Source organism: Harmonia axyridis, chromosome 2 (genome assembly GCF_914767665.1).
Source record: "Harmonia axyridis chromosome 2, icHarAxyr1.1, whole genome shotgun sequence".
Lineage (NCBI taxonomy): Eukaryota > Metazoa > Arthropoda > Insecta > Coleoptera > Coccinellidae > Harmonia > Harmonia axyridis.
In genome coordinates, this window is record NC_059502.1 from 13,680,795 (window position 1) to 13,692,258 (window position 11,464).

The window sequence follows — 11,464 nt, forward strand, 5'->3', positions numbered from 1 at the left end:
AACTGTACATCGAAAACCGATATTATCCAGAATTTCTCTGCCTTTGTCTTCTCGTTCCTCCAGCCCGTTTTACCGACTTGAATTTGGTTGACCAAGTTTTTAGCCCAACTCTTGTATACTATAAATAGTTATATTTCGTTTGTTGACCACATCTGAATACAAATTTATATTTGTATATTTTCGAAGTTCATCAAGAGTTCTTACAGGCAGATAATGTAAGTATATTTCTGTGGCTTTTCTTACGGTCGGACGCCATCTTGAATAGAATTTGTCATTAATTTAATCTCGAAAAACAGTAGGCACATATTGAAAAAAATTTTTGAAAAAAAGGTCATAACTTATCAATGTTCCGTAATAGGTCATACGGTAGTAGACATAATGGAGGCAGTGGTGGCTTTCGTAGTAGTGGCAATGGCAACAGTGGCGGCCGTAGCATGAATGGAGGTTTCAATAACAATAACCAAAGGAATGGTTATGAACGTGGACCTTCCACCAGTTTCAAGAGTAATGGGAGCCCCCCAAGCCGAGTTGGAGGCAGACCCAGAGGTGGATTAGGGGGTTCTGTCGGACGTGGAGGAAATCGCGCAGCAGGTATAGGGTCGTGAAAAAACCTTACTGAGTCGGTCTCAAACGGGCAAAAATTTCATTTTTCTATACATGAATTTTTCCTAATCACAAAATTTGGAGTGATCAAAAGGTATGCTATCTTTTCAAATGAATGTTTAATTTTATGCAGTAGCTTGTTCTTGAACAAGCCTCTCATTTTGGCATGATTCTGCCTTGCTTATCAGTGGAACATGAGTGCTTATGAAGAGGTAAATTAAATTGGGAAATATGCCTTCGGTGTCCACACATATTGAGTCTGGATCCCATCCTCAAGTTTCCCTACACACAATTAGTAGATATTACATTTCTGAACTTTGGAATCATAATGTGTAGTTTTAATCTTCATAACTTATGATAGAGCAGTAGTATTTTTTTAATAAAAATTCTGTGAATCGTTCTTCAAGAATTTACCATTTGTTTTAATATTCTCAATAATCTGATTTGCTACAAGAACTACCTTATGTATTAAATGACCATAACATATTTCAAATTGTGTATAAATTCTCTCTTCTCATATTTTATACAAAGTAGTTTCATTTAGCCTTCAAAATTTGTGGAACTATTCTCAAGGTGAGAGGATCAAGGAAGGATTTTCATGTACTTACTTTGATACCCTTGTCTAAGAGCAATAAAAATTGGTTTTCATTTGATTCCTTCACATACATTTCAACTTGCTGTAGTCTTATCCTTGAGAAAAACTTGATTCATGTATAGAAGACACACCTTCGTAATTAAAGGACATTTAAAAAGAAAATATGTGATGATTTTTAGCACCTTTTGAATTATACTTAACTTTCTATATCTTTCAGGTGGAGGTGGTGGACGTTCTTTTGGTTCTTCCTCTCGTTCTATGCCCAAAGGTGGTAATCTTGGGGCAGGTAACAGGTTGCGCAAAATTAACTGGAATCTCAGAAGTCTTCGTCCATTTAAAAAGGATTTTTATGAACCACATGCTTCTGTTGCAAACAGATCATCATATGAGGTTGATCAATACCGCAGATCTAAAGAGGTTACAGTAGATGGCAACCATGCCCCAAACCCTATCCAGCATTTTTCAGAGACAAGTTTTCCTGATTATGTCATGGAAGAAATCAAAAGACAAGGTAAATATTTCAATTGCGGAGTTATAAGCAAGTTTACTTCGCTTATATAAGGTCTTCTTAGCTCTTGAAGAGTCAGATTTCAGTTTATTAAACAAGCTCACTTTGGCAATTTCAGGCTATGATGCACCTACAGCAATCCAAGCACAAGGCTGGCCTATTGCAATGAGTGGGCGAGACCTGGTTGGAATAGCCCAGACTGGTTCTGGCAAAACTTTGGCTTACATCCTGCCAGCTATTGTTCATATCAACAATCAGCAACCTATATCTAGGGGCGATGGTCCTATTGCCTTAGTTTTAGCTCCAACCAGGGAACTTGCACAGCAGATTCAACAGGTCGCCTCAGATTTTGGTCGTACTTCTTATGTGAGAAATACTTGCATATTTGGAGGTGCCCCCAAAGGACCTCAGGCACGTGATCTAGAAAGAGGTTAGTTTTGAAAACTTTTCATTCAACTCTCAGAAGTGTAGAAATTGCATTTAGAAAAAAAATGATAATATTAATACTTATAATTTATTTTTGGCATGACCTATAAACTAGCCTCTCATTTTGGCATGATTCTACCTTGCTCATCAGTAGAACATGAGTGCTTATGATGAGGTAAATTGAATTGGGAAATATGCCTTCGGTGTCCACACATATTGAGTCTGGATCCCATCCTCAAGTTTCCCTACACATCATTAAGTAGAAATTGATTTGATTTAAAGCTCAATAAGTAGTTCAAATTTTTTTTAAATTCCCAATATAGCAGTATATTGATGATAAAATAAGGAATTTATGCATAATAATGGTAATTGGAACATGATGCATCAATTTCACTAAAACATGAGTTTCGATACTTTCTACAGTAAAATATGTTACTTTTATTATATTCAATATGGCATTTCTGTGATTTTGTTTTGCATAATTTCCTTCAGTTTAATTTTCATTCATGAAATTTCTCACTTGTGGCGATAATGTAAAAAAGTTTTTTTACTTTATAAATGAATACTTCCATTTTGATTATTGATTCATTATGACGATGTGTGGCCATTGATTTTGTTATATCAGGGTGGCAATTTTGCACTGTTCAAATAAATTTATTTTCAAAAGTGAAAAGTTGCTAAGGCTGGTTTTAGAGTAACGCTGACCGTCGGCGCTGACAGGCCAATATGTATGATTACTTATGAATAGGGATGTGTCGTTCACGTACGAACGAATCAAAAGACGCGGGTCTTCAGAACGAATGGTTCGATCGGGTCGTCTCTCTGAAAATGTTTCGTTCGTTCGAACCGATCCGAATGAGCCAAACTTTCACATTCAGTTCATTCAGTCTCAGGATCTTTTAGGACCCAAAGATCTATAGAATGGTTCGTTATCCGAGCCTAGGTAGATGGGTTTCGGTTTGGACTGACCTTAAAGGGACATAATTATGGTAGTAATAAAATACATACATTCCGCAAATGAATCATCGGCTCGGCACTTGGCACCCGGTTTTGAAGAAAGATGATAGATAATAAAAGAAACTGGGCTCTGTAATTGCACTCTCTTAGATGCACCAATTATTATTTCTTGAAAATGTTATGGTTTTAAATATTGTTCATTATTTTTTGGGAATTTTTTCAACTATATATTCAAACCTAACTTTGTAAAGTTGATCAAAATTAATATTTTTCGGGAACAAAATATATTAATTAGGGTTAATATCAGTTTGAGGGATTTCAGATCTTCTGTATTTATTTGATTGGAATAGATACAGGTAATGATCATTAGGTAGTTTTTGTTAAAATTAATAATTCAAGACCTCGTGAATTTAGTGTTCTGTACAAAGTACATTCGTGATTTACTTCTACTTCATTAGTCATTTAAATATTCCAAAATCATCAATTTGAACGAGGAATATATATCAGATTTCGAAATTTTTTCGAAAGGTCCATAATCATCTCGTGAACCAGATATCAATTTAATATATTCTGCCATCTCAGTAACTTATAACTTTATGATAATGGATAATCTCCTTTATGTTTATGATTATGTCTCAAAAAAATCATTATCACAAATTCACGATCCGATTAAAAAAACATACCGACTAACAAATACAAAGCTGATATTAACTTAACATTCTTTAACAAGAAAAAAAAAACAAAGAACGAAAGAACCAGATCTACGGATCTTTGAATCATGCGCAAATCGTACATGATTCGATCTGAGCTAGTGATTTGAAAAGAACCATTGGGTCAATTGAACGGGTCTTTTGAACCGGGTCCTCTCAGCCATGGATCTGGTTCGACCCGGTTCGTCGAAATTGAACCACACATCCCTAATATGTATGATTACTTATGAAGCGTTTTAGAATAACGCCGACGGCTCAGCGCATCGAGCGCGTACGCGCAACGCGTCGGCGCCGACGCGCTACCGAGCTCGGTTATCGTTACTCTGTTACGTAAAACGCACGCGCTGACGGGGAAAGTCAACGCAACAATGAATCGCGATATTGATACTGGTCGTGTGATTGAAGTTTTGGTTGGGCATGACTGTACCTCACGACGTTCAGCGTGACTCTGAAACGAGTTGCTACGCGCGTAGGCTTCAGCGCTGACGGTCAGCCTGACTCTAAAACCAGCCTAAGTAGTTAAGTGCAACAGACCCCAGTTTTTTTTTTTGCCGCTTCAGTGGTGTTCACAAGTAGTCAACACTGGTGCATGTTGGTTTTTTCTACTGCATTTTCTAAGCTGAATGGCAAATGTTGACTAAAACAACACGATTTTGATAATGCATATATTTAGAAGCGTCTTATTCATTAGTTACTGATATTGAATTATGATGGAAAAAAAAGAGGTAGACTCGATAAAAACTACGGTTTTGTTCTTAGGTGTGGAGATTTGTATCGCCACTCCTGGCAGACTCATCGACTTCTTAGAAAAGGGCACCACCAATTTAGAACGTTGCACTTACCTTGTCCTTGATGAAGCTGATCGTATGCTGGATATGGGTTTTGAACCTCAGATTCGAAAGATAATCGAACAGATCCGACCTGATCGTCAAACTCTCATGTGGTCTGCTACGTGGCCAAAGGAAGTCAAAAAGCTGGCCGAAGATTACTTGAACGACTACATTCAAATCAATATCGGCTCTCTGCAGTTGTCCGCCAATCACAATATTTTACAGATTGTCGATGTGTGTCAGGAAAATGAAAAACCAGAAAAGTGAGTTATTTATGTTTCAATAATTATATAATTGAAAAGAAAACAATGATCTTATAATACATAGCTGTGTCCTGAATTTCAGCCAATGATAAAATAGTACTGTTGTGCCTTTGGTCAGCTGATACAAACATTGTGCATCTCACTTTTATGTTGCAGTCAATTCTCCCCTTTTTATTTGCACCAGCTATATATTATTAGATTGTTGAAAAAACATTTTTTTTATGATGATCAAATAATCTGACTGTATTTGATGAAATAACATTTTATACCTCTAAGAAGAACTGACTTCCATTATTTGTAATAATTTTATTCCCGTTAATGAAAAAAATTCATTCTGAAAATAAATGTCATTTTCAAGGCTCAATGTACTACTTCAAGAGATCGGTAACAATGCAGAACCTGGCTCGAAAATTTTAATCTTTGCTGAAACCAAGGTCAAAGTGGAAGATATAACGAGACAGTTGAGGAGGTACGGATGGCAAGCTGTTTGTATGCACGGTGACAAAAGTCAACAGGAACGCGATTATGTTCTGAGGGAATTCAGAAATGGCAAATCTTTCATTCTTGTGGCTACGGATGTCGCTGCAAGGGGTCTAGGTAAGTGTTCATTCTAGCTTATATATATTTTTTTTTTTGAAGAAAAGTACCAGACTCCAATCAAGAAATCAATATTCGTAAATTCGCTATAAGAAAATCATTATTTCTGAACTTGAGTGGTTGTCCTAAATTTCATGTTTTAATATTTATGTGAGGCATTTTATTAACAGAACTTCTGAAGAAATTGAGTTAAATTTTTTTATTTTTGGCATTAAAGTAGCCTAGGATCTACCAGACTGGTTTTCATTCAGAATTCAGTTTTTTTTTTCCCCTGTGAAATTACATGTGAACAAATTTTACTGAAATGAGGAATATTCCCGTTTTACTCTATTTTAATGATATATTTTCAGTACACAACTTTTTATTTCAACGGGGAATGATATTTTTATAAAAACTGAAAAAGGCACATTCTAGAAGATGATTTTTGAATATTTACTCTTTGAGAATATCGAACATAGATTAGAGAAATCCAGAGTCAAGTTAAAATCTACAACCTTTAAACACTTATCACAGTAGTAAGCGAAACATCAGGTGGAAAACTGACCGACTAGACCCCGGAATATCTAACTCTTTCGACTAATCCTTCCTTGAAAGTCTTAGGAAAATATCGTTGATCTATGAGTATGTCCATAACATTAATTAAAATTCTGCCGATACTTTGACAGAACAAATAACAGTAATAATTTCAACAGGTTTTAAAATTTTGAAGTTGGGGATCTAAATCCAACTAATTAATGTTGGGATGTATCGTTTTTGGGTTGATCTGCATGAATATTTCAGTTTTTGTTAATTTGAAGTGTCGGTTTTCTACTTTTTCCAGATATTACACCATCATTCAATGTATTTATCATGGACTGCTTCAACAAAAAAAATAAATTTAATTAAAGTGCCACCGCCAATACCATCAAACTTCTTGCTGTCGACACACTTATTCTTCTCGGTCCGTTGTTGAAACTATATTCTAAGTTTAAAATGTAAAATAATTATTGCTGAAACATAATTGAACAGAATTGATCAGTCTGGGTATCCCCTTTTTTTGTTTCAGAGGCACATGCAGGATGAGCGTATTCTAAAAAACAAAAGTGAAAGCGCACAATGCTAAATATGCATTATTGAATAATACGCCTCAGATGCGTTCTTCTAAAGGATGCAATTCTGCTTCTTGCGGTGCCTCTGGCTGGCTACTTGTGCCCCGCGCCGGTGCAGTAGTTCAGTTGAGGTGGTGGATGACCGATGGAAGATTTGATGTGACCTTTGCCCCTCCCGGTGTTACGCTCACATCAAAGATGGCACATGTTTGTTGATACACACTTATTTCCTTGATTTCCATTCCTTCCGACTTTCCTAGTTGACCGCAAAGAGAATCCAAAAACTAACGGAATTTATATGATAAAAATAATCTAAAAAATCACTATTTTCATTAAAATCAATGTATGGAATACTGCCATCAATCACGTGATCTAAAACGCCAATCGGAGCGAATGATGTCACTTCTAAATCTAACCTATAATCTGATAAAACACTAACTTGAAGCTTCACTATTACTTTCAGTGTTTCGGTTAATTTTAATTGTTGTTTACTGGTTATGCAGTATATTTTGTTGACACTTTTAATTTAGCATAGAATCAAAATTCACAATGAAATTCAGATGGAAAAAATGCTATATTTTGTTGTAAAACTTCAATTCATAACCGAAATAGAATTATTTTTTAGGAAATATTTCTACATTTAGGAGATTCCTCTTTGCTTTCTCTCTCTCTATTTCCACACATTAATATGACTTCCTTCAATTTTCTTTTCCTAACATCTAAATAAATATGTGTGCCTCGGCTCAGCGTCAATCATCGTGGGATGTGCATATTTTTCAAATATCATGCCGAGATCAAACAGATGTCATTCAAATTTGTATAGAATTTGTCTTCCTGTCGGTCCTGCAGTGTACTTCGACATAGTTTGAGTGTACGATGAATATGTACACAGAATCTGTTCACTGCAGCAGTTCCATCCCTCCAGTTTAATCTGCAATTTTTAACGAACTCGGAAAAGCTTAGTTTTTATACAAGACAAATTGCTATGGAGAATTTCAATAATACTCAAGTCATGGTTAGTATTATGCTAATTTATTTTAGCTTCCTTTTCGATAATAGAACATGATCCAAATGAAAAATGTTTTACAGTATTGAAATGTGTTTTGTTTGAGAACAAAAGGGCTATAATTTATTAACAGTTCGAATCTAACTGGTGTTTCAATAAATGGGCTAACAACAATTTTGCAGAATAACCAAAATTTGTGTTTGTAAATATGAAACCTAACGTTCTCGATTACTTTCGATCTAATATCTTAATTTGTCAGTCTTTTTAGGAATGTCAAAGAGAAGTTTTGAAATTGTAAAAAAAATTTTCATTGGATTGTGTTTTAATTGAAAACTGCTTTGTGTTCATCTATTCATTGACCATTTTAACACATTTACGGTTAGGTTTCTGATTATTATCCAAATTTAAAATTATTTTTTCCAGACTATTAAAAAATCTTTGCACCAGGTTCAGTTCAATTCTCTTGTTTTCACTTATTTATTTGCAACTTTACATCACAAAAAAATTTAGATAAAACTCTAAGCTTATCATTCCATACCGACAATTGTTCCAAATTGGAAAATATGTATTTACCAATTTTTTTTCATAGATGTGGATGGCATCAAATACGTTATAAATTATGACTATCCCAATTCGTCAGAGGATTATATACATAGAATTGGTCGCACTGGTCGATCTGACACAACTGGAACCTCTTATGCCTTCTTCACATCGAGCAATTTCAGACAAGCCAAAGATCTGGTTTCTGTTCTGCAAGAGGCAAACCAGGTTTGTTATATTATTTTACTTGAAATAATCCTCTCATTTTGGCATGATTCCGCCTCGCTTATCAGTGGAACATGAGTGCTTATGATGAGGTAAATTAAAGTGGGAAATATGCCTTCGGTGTCCACACGCATCGAGTCTGGATCCCATCCTCAAGTTTCCCTACAGTCCAAGCTATTGATATCAAAATTTTTGCGCGCAGTGGAATAGTGAGCTATCATTTTATTCAAATGTTTGTTCTGTTCATATTTTGAGCCTCGAATTATTGGGTTCGACTCGTTCAAGGTCAAGTCAAGTTCAACAAAATCGATTTAATGGTTCCGGAGTCGTACGCATATAAAATTTTTATTTCTTTATAACTGAAAATATACCCATTGGACTGAACTGAAATTTAAAAATCAGTTTTTAAACAGAAAGTTGTCAAAAATTTCAGCTCTCAGAGGAAATAAAAGATAGAGGTGCCCTTAGACGTAAATAGCGTTGTATTGTAATCAATTGCAACAGTATGATGATAATGTGAGATAGGACAACAACAAACCTGCAAAATTGACAACTAGAGGGGCGGTAAACATTTCAGTGGCGTAGTCAATGGTTCACTTACTGCCTCTTATTAAGTTTCCGGTGCTGAAATGTTTGGAACAAACATATGCATATTTCGGCAAATAGTTCATTTGCAATATTAATACGTGGCACCATATTTTGCTAAATTCTTTATTTGAAGGAAACCTACAAATGTTAGCATTGAATTGAGTTTTCGATATCTCACAAATACTACGCCATAGACGAGATATATTCTACGCCTATGGACTCTAAACGTGAACTTACCTATGATAGGTTAGGTTTTCATTTCCGATGTTTTACACACTATACATGTTTTTCGAGTATTTACCATGATTAAAATTAACAATATGTAACTTAAAATTCACAAACTTGTATGAAATAACGCCGATTACAAACGTGAAATTAAAATGAACAGTTAACCCTTAACGCACCTCTAGTTGACACGTGCAATAACAACAACAGAACCGTGTTGCCAAATCCTCAGAATATTCGCAAAACATCTATGCCACAGAACGGAGAAAAGATTACTTCTTCCTCAGAATGGCAACGCAGTACATTATAAGTGTTTGTAAACAAAAATGTTATAGCGATGTTAACAAATGCTATAAGGCACCTCTATCTTTTCTTTCCTCTGAGTTTCAGCTATTTAGGCTTGACACAAATTTTTTTCGACGTCGAGAAATTTTAAGCACTCATTATTAATGCACCCTTGGAGATCACAAGTTCTGGTGTTGATACTTTCCTGATTTTTCATTCATCTCCTACACTAAAGATTATATTCTATAAATGTTTTAGCTAAAATTTATTTACATTTATAGGTGGTGAACCCCAAATTGCTGGAGTTGTCAAATAGAGGAGGTGGAGGCTACGGAGGTAGACAAAACAGATGGGGCGGCGGTGGCGGAGGTTTCCGTCATAGAGAAAATGGCGGCGGCTACCGGGGCAAGGAATCTGGTGGACGTATGGGTGGTAGAAGTATGGGAGGGGGTAGTAAAATGATGAATGGTCACACATCTGATAGGGGAATGGGGGGGTCCCAATTTGGTAGAAGTGGAGGCCCTAGGCAGAACTCGAGATTTAATAGTAGTCAAGGAGAAAACAGAAGCCATTACAATGGACACAATAGTTGGAATGGACATAGGGATAGTAAGTTGAAAAGAATTCTTTAATTTGATATGTAAACGGGTAGTTTGCTAGAATCTGAATCAACCAAAAGACGAAATTTTTGATTTTTCTTCTGGTTGGTATAATAATATAATTATTATTTTTGTCTAACGAAAGTGAAGGCTTTACAAAATCTGCTGTTTTCAAAATTAGTTAATTTTGAATGTTTTCTTGTTTGGGATACATTTTTGACCAAATCTATCAAAATTTTTCTTTTTGCCCATTTTGTAGATCCTTCAACCAAAATTAATTTTAGTATTATTTTAAACTTTTCATGATGATATTTCTATTCTGACTTCCATATGAAGAAGTATTAATTATCCTCTAAGAAGAACTGATTTCATCAGAAATTTCATTTATATGTCCTTGAATTTACAATCGATGTTAACCATTTTTTTTTATATTTCAGATTATTGAATTCGATCAAAGTGAAGAACCCATCTGATGCCACAGTATTTTTGCATTCCTCATTTTAGTGCATCAAGACGGGAATGATCTGAATAATTTATATTTCATATTTTAATTTGATATTGACAGAAATTATCCTTATCCTCTGGAATATTTAGCTTCAATTAAAATGTTTTCTGCATATTTAGGTAATATGTGTTCTATCTGTGATTTATCTTTTTTTTACATTGGGGTTTTCTATTCCAAAAATTTCTGCATCATTGGGTTATGCTACAAATAATTAATATTTGTATTTGTAAATATTCAGACTGCTGTTAAAAAAAATCAAATAAAGTCATATTATGCAGTTTTGAAATTCCAAATGAAATTTTCTTTAGTAAATGTATTTATCTTTCAATCTGTAATTTGTAAAATGAAATTTGGTTCAATAAAATTTATTATTAACAACCATTATCTTTATTTATTTAGAAATATCCATTTACTTTAATTTCCATTTGACCATGATAAGAAAAGAATTAATTACCATTATTTTCATCCTGGGTATCAGCTTTCAAAAACCATTAAATATTTTTTTGTCCAAACCTAGTCATATTTTGAGAAAACACTGATATGAAACTCAATTTATCTTGCCTATACTTAAGGGATGGTCCGTATATCGCCGAGAATTTTTAGAGCGGTTACAATGTTTCAGGTTACCTGCTTCGTAATTACGGACCGCTTGACATTCGTTAATGGTAAATTCTTAGAATATAGATAGATTATTATTATTATTAATGTTCTAAGGGTGAATTGAATTTTTCATTGACAGAATTTTGGAGGTTATAAATGGTTGATCTCTTAATTTGTAAATAACTAATAGTTTTAATGGCTCTGATAGTTATTTGTTTCATAATTGAAATAATTAAGGTTTTGAGTGTCATATATCATGGAAAATATAAACAATAATCTGAAAATTAAAATGACAACTGTCAACCCGAGTGGGC

The 11,464-nt window shown here is 34.4% G+C and overlaps 1 protein-coding gene across 2 annotated transcripts; it reads left to right on the top strand.

The window, feature by feature from the left end:
- The first annotated feature begins 29 nt into the window (after positions 1–29).
- Positions 30–10,928, top strand: LOC123672745 (ATP-dependent RNA helicase p62-like). 2 transcript variants are annotated; one of them, XM_045607016.1, is made up of 9 exons: positions 30–215; positions 359–591; positions 1,416–1,709; positions 1,825–2,136; positions 4,559–4,892; positions 5,251–5,489; positions 8,173–8,351; positions 9,728–10,055; positions 10,483–10,928. In XM_045607016.1, coding segments are annotated over exons 1-9 (1,929 nt in total). In that variant the 5' UTR covers positions 30–213; the 3' UTR covers positions 10,491–10,928. The 2 variants fall into 2 exon arrangements, with proteins under 2 accessions (XP_045462972.1, XP_045462973.1); XM_045607017.1 differs by lacking the exons at positions 30–215; positions 359–591 and adding an exon at positions 673–697.
- The last annotated feature ends 536 nt before the right edge of the window (positions 10,929–11,464 follow it).

What these genes read in the sequence shown, in the direction of transcription:
- LOC123672745 (XM_045607016.1), top strand. An exon ending in GGAAGAAATCAAAAGACAAG is followed by an intron (nt 1,710 to 1,824) that starts GTAAATATTTCA and finishes TGGCAATTTCAG; the next exon opens with GCTATGATGCACCTACAGCA. An exon ending in TTCTGCAAGAGGCAAACCAG is followed by an intron (nt 8,352 to 9,727) that starts GTTTGTTATATT and finishes TTACATTTATAG; the next exon opens with GTGGTGAACCCCAAATTGCT.